The 10689-nt window shown below is 29.6% G+C and overlaps 1 protein-coding gene across 1 annotated transcript; it reads left to right on the plus strand.

Annotated features, from left to right (window-relative positions):
- The first annotated feature begins 5348 nt into the window (after positions 1-5348).
- On the plus strand, positions 5349-8544 carry LOC139500771 (uncharacterized). Its single transcript, XM_071289610.1, has 3 exons — positions 5349-5438; positions 5752-5861; positions 7666-8544. The coding sequence occupies exons 1-3, from the start codon at positions 5372-5374 to the stop codon at positions 7981-7983; spliced, it is 495 nt and encodes a 164-aa protein (XP_071145711.1). The 5' UTR covers positions 5349-5371; the 3' UTR covers positions 7984-8544.
- Positions 8545-10689: the final 2145 nt, after the last annotated feature.

The following is a 10689-nucleotide window of genomic DNA, read 5'->3' on the forward strand; positions in this document are numbered from 1 at the left end:
GTAAGAACTGTTAATATGGTAAACAATTTGGAAAAAAAAAACGATTATTGGATTACTTTAATCGGTATTAGTTCCAAAAAAAAGCAGTGGTATATAGATTTCTGATACATCAATTTTAATTTTCTGCAAACTGCATATACAGTTTATTATAACAGTCAACGGATTTAGAGCGGAGCTTTATTTGTTATTATATACTTATATCAATCACTCTAAATTAACAATGATTAAGAACCCCTTTTAACTTAATTTATTTTCTATTATTAGTTATATGGTTCGATACTGACCCCCTACGGATCCATAGAGGGTTAGTAAAATACATAGGGGGTGAGGCCGTAACGCTACAATAAAATGTCGACTATTTCTTATGGCGTCAGATATAGGATCGCATGCTAGAATTAAGTTGCATCATTTTGCAGGCGCTTTTGGACAGATATATCATGTTATGGAGGGGTATTTGCAGAAAATACCAGTCAAGGGACTGTAAAATTTCCCGAGCCGCTAGGCGAAATAATTCGGTCCCAAGACTGGTATTTTTCACAAATACCCGAACATAACATGATATATCTGTTTAATTACACCGTATAGATTTGGAATGAAACTCTTTGATTTTTTAAACTTGAAAGCTACAATTCATTAACATGTTTATGCATAATTTTGAGGCTAAGAGGAAATTATCATAAAACTGTGGGAATTATACATGTTTTAATACGCGTTAGCTCGCTTTTTTATGTAACGTCATATCCAAGTTTTATTGAGGGAGGATGCTCGAGAGGGTGAAAAGGGAATATCCAAAAATGACAAATACCATGGTATTTCGGACAAATTCACCGTCAGTGATGAAAAACAGGCAAATTCGTTTGAAATGAGGAAAAATATTAGAATATGCGAAAAATACACTGGCTATCAACCAATCAAAATCTGGCTTTCTTATATTAGGTGTAATTATATACACAAAAAAAATAGATTGGTTTTTGCTGGACGTTATTGTTTACAGAAATAACGAAAATAATAATGTCTTTATTGAAGAGAGTTATTAAGGCATATATAGAATCTATTTGTATGTATTCAAAATGATATTAAAGAAATTTTGATTAGAGCTTAAAGTCCGTTTGACTTCTATAAATCTTCAAAAAATAATTCTTACAAATTCATTTTTAAAGATAAATATTTGTTTTCTTCATGTATGTTAATGTATGATATATACGAAATCTGACTATGAATATCATAATTTTAAACCTACAATCAAGAAAGTTACTCATTAAGTCTCTATGTTACTTCAATTTATTTTAAAATAAAATACTCAATGGAGTACGTATGATTAGTGTAACAGCCTTCCATTCAAAACAAAAACATTAGACATGTGCTCTTAACCTGTTTCATTGTACCATGTGACTTTATTCATTTAAATAACTCTGGTCATGTGTGCATGCTTTTGTATTTCTCATTGAATACAGAAAGCTCAGTGCCCTAGTACCATGGTGTCTAAACGAACTGTTGCAAAATCAATATTTATATACAATATCAATACGTTAATTGGGTTTTCAATGCGTATCTACATATAGCTATACAACTAAAGTTGCATGGTCAATTTTAAATTAAAACGGAGTCAAAAGCCGCTAATCGGAATTATCTATTCATTTTCGGTAGCTATGTGAATATTGTATAATTGAAACTGCGGCAAAAACTGAAAATATTCTACAATTTTACAATATATTTCAATTTAAATATATGATGTTGACTTTAGAACCATATGGATTTTCAAATGATTTTAACTTGAAAAACGTAAGTGATAGACACACGCATTCTCCAGTAATGACCCTAGGACAATGAAACAAATTTGGTGAGTCCCTGTGGGTCACCGGACCCCTTCAATATCAGATTAGAATGTGCTTTTATCATGTAAACGGTCGGGATCCCCACCCCTAAACCATATGAATTTTATGTATGGTACAATTAAACAAATAGAATAAAATAAAAGGCGCGTGCCCTGTGGGTCACTACATGCCATCCCCTCCTGATTGAGAACTTGTAAACAGTCAAGATCCCCACCTTTTAACCTTATATATTTTAATCAAATCAAATGAAATAAAGGGCGAATCCCCTCATTTGAGAAGTTGTTAACGATCTATTATGCGGGAACTTGATCCCGTTTTTGTAATTCGTGTTGTAGTCTTTCTTTCATGGTTTTATCAATTCTTTTTTGCGGGGAACTACTCAAATTGAAGTTACATTTTTGGGAACTAGCTTGGATTCGGCATGACAACGGGACCTTAAAAGATAATCCAGTCTGCTTACTACATTTTATTCTGGGTCAGTCTAATCAAGTATTTACAATAGAGTCTATTACATTACTTTTCCATCATAGGTATACATCAAACAATTCGCGATATAAATCAAACAATAATACAAAACCAGACAATAGTATACGCGCCATAAATGAACAGTCGTGTCATCTGTTATCTCCCCTGAAATCGTTTACTTTTAATATTTAATCAAGAATCAAATTAATAATTGTATTTTCAAAAGTTATCCATACGAATAAGTTAAATACTTTTTTTTATAAGTAAAGAACCTTTTATCGAAATTATTTAACTTAATTTTATCTCAAACTTTGCCTATAATTTATCACGATTTTACTTGCGAATGTGAATAAAATTACTTTACTAGAAAACATCTTTACGTTGTTTGATCGCGATTCCTCTAAATTTAAAAAACAAACTATAAAACAATGTTAACATATGTTCTAACCTTAAAAGATAGGCTGCTAACTACAGTTTATTCTGGTTCACAGTCTAATGAACCAAATAGTTTTGTACGACTTTCAATAGCAGAACTGGACTTAATTTGACACGTGAATATTTTGTTACTCATTACAATAGCTTTCTTCGATCTCTTTCAATAAACAATGGACTATATCGGATAAAGGCAGAATGACTCAATCTTAATTGTTCAAGTCTATTAATTTTAAAAGTATATATACAATTATCTTTATGCCTTCGAAGCTGACACATTTATCAATTAGCTGGGGGACAATTTTGAGACATTGTTATCAAATATGCTTAAACATTTAACACTTTACATTTATATTTGTAGGAAATTGTTCTAACACCAAGTTAAACTTTCTTAATTTGTTTTATTTACGTTTATTTTTCTGTCATTTGATTTTACAATTAAATGATAAATATTCTCATCCCAAACCCTGAACAATATACATTCCTGTTTATTTACTATACTTACTAAAGTAGAATCTTCTGAATGAAACGGCAAACTTGGATCTGTAACAGGTTTCAATTCGGTATTCTTCTTTCTGGATTTCTAATTTCTTAAGTATCCATTAATTTTGGAGCTTTGGTAGCACTTATATCTTTGTCCGAATCCGAATAACGAATGCATGCTGTCATATATTCACGTCATTATATATGTTGTTTTATTATATATATAACATTCATAAGTGAATATATTTTGAGAATCAATAGAAGCCTGTTTATAGAAGATTGGTATCGTGACTAGTTATATGAGAACTTTAAGTAACCTCCTTGATGGAATCAAAAGACTATCATTTTCAAAGACTGCACAGATTTTTCCTTTATTCAGACTTTTGAACACGGATTATTTGTATAAGACAGTTATACATATACATATTCATATTTCTTTATTTCGTATAAATCATCTGGATTTCATTCCAGTCAGGACAAAAAATCATCAAACCAGTTATCATGATTTTCAAATTTTACATAAATAGAAAAATATATTAAAGAGAGGCAGATAATGCCAAAAGAATTTTTCCATGGGAAATGAAAAATTCAAACAATAATCAAAATGCTTGAATTTAGTGAAATATCGCCAGAGTTATTTGCTACAATTATTCAATGTTGTTCAATTATAAAAGACAGTAAAAACCTGCGTATAGATGCTCATTTACATAATTAATCTTAAATTTGTTGATTTTTTCAGATGAATAAATAATAATGTTGTGCTTTTAATCTGTAATAAACACAACTTGAAAAAAGTCAATGACTCTCATACATTTAGAGTTTGTTTTTTTTTTTTTGGGGGGGGGGGTACATACAGTATATATTTATGTATGACGTATCTTTTTTATTTCCTAAATGATAAACTTCATTAAGTTTTGTAATTCATGTTTTACAAATGATTTAGTTATTTGTATTTCTTCTAGATTGACACTTTAACAAGTGAAGTCATCAAAATGAAAAGACAGCTGGTAAAAGTGCAAGAAAATCAAAGTAGTGTTGAAAAGAAAGTGGATATTTTGATTCAAATGCTACACTCAAAAACAGATGCATCAAAAAAAGGAAGCCAAAAGATTAACGTCCCTGCACAAATTGCAGTAAGTAATTATTCATTGTGCATGAAGGAAGGGATAGCTTATTCTTTATTTTTATGTAGTGCAACATAACAATATGCACTATGTTTGCGAAATGAAAATTCAATACTTTTAGCAAATTGTCATTTATTTTTATTTTTCAACGGATTACAAAGCTAAGCGTTGAACATGATTGTTGTCGGCAAAAGATTCGCATAAATATTGCACGCTTACAATTTGTGTATTTATTGTACAAAAACTGGGACATTTTTACTAACTTTGAATACATGTTGTTGTGTTTATTAAAACGTAATATTAATGAAGTCGTGAAATTCTATGTATATATATTTTACTTTTTTGTATAATTTGAGACTTTCTACACATATGCATTTGTTCAGTTCTCAGTTTTTTTTTTTATTTTATGCATGCAATTAAATGCATTCAAATGCAAAAGAGCGTATCTTTTCCCTTTCAGCAATCAATACGGTGTGGTTTCCAGCAAGGTATGACTGAAAAGGATTTCATCTGGAAAACAAAGAACAAAGCTGGCAATATCCTTAAGTATGTTTATAATTAAATGATTTTAAAATTCCGTTGGAAATTGAAAAAAAAAACGCATGGTTTATCTACATGCAATTAATCAGTTATGTATGTGTCAACATTTATCAGTAAACAATTCGGTTTTCGGAAATGATTATGGTCGATTATCTGTGATTAACGACATTGAAACAGATTTTTTTTTGAATTAAAAAACTAAAGCAAAACATGATCTTAAAGCTACTTCCAATCTTTTATCATAACTCTAATTCGAGTTTAAATCTGAACTTTTAAGTCATTGTAAATGAAAAGTTTGCAAGATAAATTAAGTTTATTTAATTATCATACTTCAAGTCAGATTCAAACAACTTTTCAGCACACATTGATTATTTTACCGACATTTGTTACACTCTTGCTTAAGAAATGATCTCCTTTGTTCAGCTGTAATGTCCAGTAAGATTAATTTTCAAATGATTTTTTTTCAGAGATAATTCTGCAGAGAATAAAGAGATGTCCGATTTCATCATTGAATTCGTAAAAGGTCAATATCCTGACGAAGTGGAGGGGGTTGTAAGAGGTTTGTAGTACACAAAAATAAATAATTAAAAAATTGGCGAAATTGCAGTTCTGCGGTACTGATAACTTTCAATTATATTTTGAAACGCTGTATAGTTTCCATATCATAAACAAGTTTTAGTGTTATCGAATCACTTACTAGCAAATGCATAATATCATGTAACTTTAGTAGATTTATTTTCATTTCGATCATATCACATCAAAACAATCTACAATGGACTACCAATTGACACGGTTTAGTCTCAATTCGAGAAAAGCAATCGTTTGTTTAATTATTATTTTGAATTGCATTAAGTAGAAGTTTTGTTTTGTAGAAGGAATAAAGACAAATTTTGAATCGTTCAAAGCCAAGAAACGAAGAGAAGAGACTGGTAAACAAGAAGAACATAACAAGAAAATGGCTGTGTACAGCAGATTGAAAAGAGTAAGAACTGTTAATATGGTAAACAATTTGGAAAAAAAACCGATTATTGGATTACTTTAATCTGTATTAGTTCCAAAAAAAAAGCAGTGGTATATAGATTTCTGATACATCAATTTTAATTTTCTGCAAACTGCATATACAGTTTATTATAACAGTCAACGGATTTAGAGCGGAGCTTTATTTGTTATTATATACTTATATCAATCACTCTAAATTAACAATGATTAAGAACCCCTTTTAACTTAATTTATTTTCTATTATTAGTTATATGGTTCGATACTGACCCCCTACGGATCCATAGAGGGTTAGTAAAATACATAGGGGGTGAGGCCGTAACGCTACAATAAAATGTCGACTATTTCTTATGGCGTCAGATATAGGATCGCATGCTAGAATTAAGTTGCATCATTTTGCAGGCGCTTTTGGACAGATATATCATGTTATGGAGGGGTATTTGCAGAAAATACCAGTCAAGGGACTGTAAAATTTCCCGAGCCGCTAGGCGAAATTATTCGGTCCCAAGACTGGTATTTTTCACAAATACCCGAACATAACATGATATATCTGTTTAATTACACCGTATAGATTTGGAATGAAACTCTTTGATTTTTTAAACTTGAAAGCTACAATTCATTAACATGTTTATGCATAATTTTGAGGCTAAGAGGAAATTATCATAAAACTGTGGGAATTATACATGTACTAATACGCGTTAGCTCGCTTTTTTATGTAACGTCATATCCAAGTTTTATTGAGGGAGGATGCTCGAGAGGGTGAAAAGGGAATATCCAAAAATGACAAATACCATGGTATTTCGGACAAATTCACCGTCAGTGATGAAAAACAGGCAAATTCGTTTGAAATGAGGAAAAATATTAGAATATGCGAAAAATACACTGGCTATCAACCAATCAAAATCTGGCTTTCTTATATTAGGTGTAATTATATACACAAAAAAAATAGATTGGTTTTTGCTGGACGTTATTGTTTACAGAAATAACGAAAATAATAATGTCTTTATTGAAGAGAGTTATTAAGGCATATATAGAATCTATTTGTATGTATTCAAAATGATATTAAAGAAATTTTGATTAGAGCTTAAAGTCCGTTTGACTTCTATAAATCTTCAAAAAATAATTCTTACAAATTCATTTTTAAAGATAAATATTTGTTTTCTTCATGTATGTTAATGTATGATATATACGAAATCTGACTATGAATATCATAATTTTAAACCTACAATCAAGAAAGTTACTCATTAAGTCTCTATGTTACTTCAATTTATTTTAAAATAAAATACTCAATGGAGTACGTATGATTAGTGTAACAGCCTTCCATTCAAAACAAAAACATTAGACATGTGCTCTTAACCTGTTTCATTGTACCATGTGACTTTATTCATTTAAATAACTCTGGTCATGTGTGCATGCTTTTGTATTTCTCATTGAATACAGAAAGCTCAGTAATCACATGACCAGAGTTATTTAAATGAATAAAGTCACATGGTACAATGAAACAGGTTAAGAGCACATGTCTAATGTTTTTGTTTTGAATGGAAGGCTGTTACACTAATCATACGTACTCCATTGAGTATTTTATTTTAAAATAAATTGAAGTAACATAGAGACCTAATGAGTAACTTTCTTGATTATAGGTTTAAAATTATGATATTCATAGTCAGAGTTCGTATATATCATACATTAACATACATGAAGAAAAAAAATATTTATCTTTAAAAATGAATTTTTAAGAATTATTTTTTGAAGATTTATAGAAGTCAAACGGACTATAATTCTTTTTTTAGAAATTAAACAACAGAAAAAAGGCATTAAAAGAAAAATCCAGCATGCCAAAAGAACAAAAAGAAACAGTTATGTCAAGTATGGAGATACAGTATATGTCTTCTGAACAAACCGATTCAGAAGACAAAGGGTCGTTTATCGTCAGACCTCTGCCTTGGAGGTCTGACGATTTTGACAAATTAATCAAAAAACTAGACCAGAAACACGAAAATAAACTTAGCAAGAGAAGCAGACGGCAGAATAATATTCGAAAGGTTGGAGCAGTTTCTTCAAGGAAAAAACCAGAAGTCGTGCCAGGACATGAATGGGTGTTTAGATAGTAAAAGTCATTGATTAAAATGTATATTTTTTAGGAATGCAGTAATTGCTACATGTAATTGTTATTAATTTTTACATAATTAAATGTCCAAAGCTACAAAAACAAAGAAAAACGCTGGTAATTTTCAATTATTATGTTAACATATTTCAGTCATCACGAAATCAAATGGATGCGAACAATTATACAAAAAATACACCCTCATGTCAGCATACCGTCTTCGACAACAACAAGCGGGTCGTAGGAGGATGTTTTGATACAAATAGTTAATTTAAAGTGCTTCTTGAAACAACAATACTGTAGTAATAGGCAAAATTATAAATAACATATCATTGGCAAAACAAAATTATAACCTTTTTGATTTGAAACCTAACATCACGGACGTTGTTTTTGTTTATTATATGATGTGCTCCTACGTAAACAAGAAGTTTATTGTATTTGCACACACACAGTATTAAATTGTTTAAGACAAAATGGAAATTCTTCGAAATAGTAAGAAACTTCGGATAAATTAAATTTCAATATTTTTAATGTTTCTTTTGTGCGTGATTATACAATTTATGAAAAAGCCATGTAGTAGTAATAAAGTGAATCTGCTATCCTTATGTAAGCAATTATATAATGCATGTAGACAACAGCTGATTTTACATTAAAAATCCTTGTCTTTGTGAAACTCTTCATTGTGTATTTTGCTCATTGGTGTCCAAGCAAGCATAATCAAATATAATATTTTAAACATATACACATGCATGTACGTGACTAGGGACACATAATATTATGTGATTGAACAATAAAAGGGAAACAACTCTTGTTAGAATAAGAACAATTTTCGTATCTTAAAAAAAAATGAAGAAATTTTTTAAGTTTAATGAAGGTATGTTTAAAGTGCAGACACAGAATTTTGCTTTAATTGTAACCTTATTTAAACGTTACAAACTCATATAAACGAATGATTTACACTTATTAGTTTACAAGTTATGTCAGTTGAAAAGTGATAAGATGGATATTTTGAATATAATTATATATGTGAAGATTAAGAGTGAAGTATTAGCAATTACAAAAAAAACAAAATAAATCAAAAGAAGAGAATAAACAACATTCACTTTGGGATATCGGGTGTTGTAATGAAATAAAATATAATTACGGTACAGCAGCGGGATATTTAGAAGGTTTTGTTTTAACATGTTTAACTTAAATTTTTATAAATACGTTCATAATTATTTAGATTCTTATAAAATCATAGTATGATAATTTTCGTATAATTATTATTTTTTATAAGAACGGGATAACCGGTTGCATATAATTGGGTGCTTTTTAAACCCTCCAAATTACGTTGGATTTCATTATTCAGCTCAAACTTTTGTTTTCAAAGGGAACTAACTCTTTCTATTAAAACAATTGTTAGTTTAAAATTAGGATCAATTAGGGCATAAAATAGAATCCACCACAACAGGAACATATATATGTTAGATATACTGTTCCCAAACCTCAACAATAGGATTCTTCAAATATCGTAATATTTATTATATTTAAATGTTATGTTTTATGTATGTTTTATTGTTCCTTAAAACCGCTCAGTATAACAAAAAAATAAAAAACGCACAAAATTAGAGTTGTTTAATTCAATATGTATGCAGATATTGTTCTTGTTTTCAAATTATTATAGAAAGGAATGTTAGATCTTTGATATGTCATGTATTTGTAAATTGAAAATAAAGAATAAATTTAGTTAATACGTTATACAATTGTGTTTTTTTATTCAGGTTTTCGCTTTAGTCAGGCAAAGTGAATTCCCCATTACAGACAGCTTGTTTCTCTCACTGTAATTATCTCATATTTTGAGGCAATCATGAGTCTTTGATTCGAATTATTGGTTGAGGCAACTTAGAGTGCACAATTATGGCTTCATTTGTAATACTGGCGAATTTTTCCATAAACAAATATGTCATGCATTATGATAGAGTTTGTAAGAACTGTTATTGGTGATATATTGATGAAAACTGTTTTCTGTAGTGCATTTGCATATCAATTGGCATATATTTAGTGCACCAAACACGAATAATACACATATTTGTTTATAGCATATGGAGTCAAAATGAGTTTCAATTTGAAGTAAATCTAGTTATATCACACATTAAATCTTTAAACTTGGAGTTGAATCTGATTTCAATTTGCATTAAATGAAAGTTTATTGTTGTATTAAATTTGCAACTCGATGTTTAATCAGAATTAAAACCACAGTAAACAGCTTTCTGTTTGGAATATCTTTGACTTTAATGTGTAGTAAATCATGTTATACATGTATCCTCTACATTAAATTTGAAGTTGAATGTCTATTAAACTTCAATAAATTTGAAAAATACTGGACAGTAAATCAGTTGTCGATTCGTGAACTTACTGCATCCAGTAAACCATTTGTAAACTACTATTAAATATTGCGTTTACTTGACCAATAAACTACCAGGAAAATAATAAACTCGGAACTTACAACTGATTTTCAAGTAGTTTATTGATTCCTTAAACTAATCATTTCATGCAGTGATAGTATACGATAATTTCAGTTGAAGCAGTCATTTGTCGATTGTGTTATCAAGCGCCGTATAGGAAGTACGTACTTCATGTCTGTTATGTATGCCACCTAATGTTTTGTGAACAATGAACAAAACAATCGTCACATTTCATTGTCAATTTTTAATGTGGGTTTACATTT

The sequence above is a fragment of the Mytilus edulis genome, chromosome 13 (genome assembly GCF_963676685.1).
Source record: "Mytilus edulis chromosome 13, xbMytEdul2.2, whole genome shotgun sequence".
In the NCBI taxonomy this organism is placed as follows: Eukaryota; Metazoa; Mollusca; class Bivalvia; order Mytilida; family Mytilidae; genus Mytilus; species Mytilus edulis.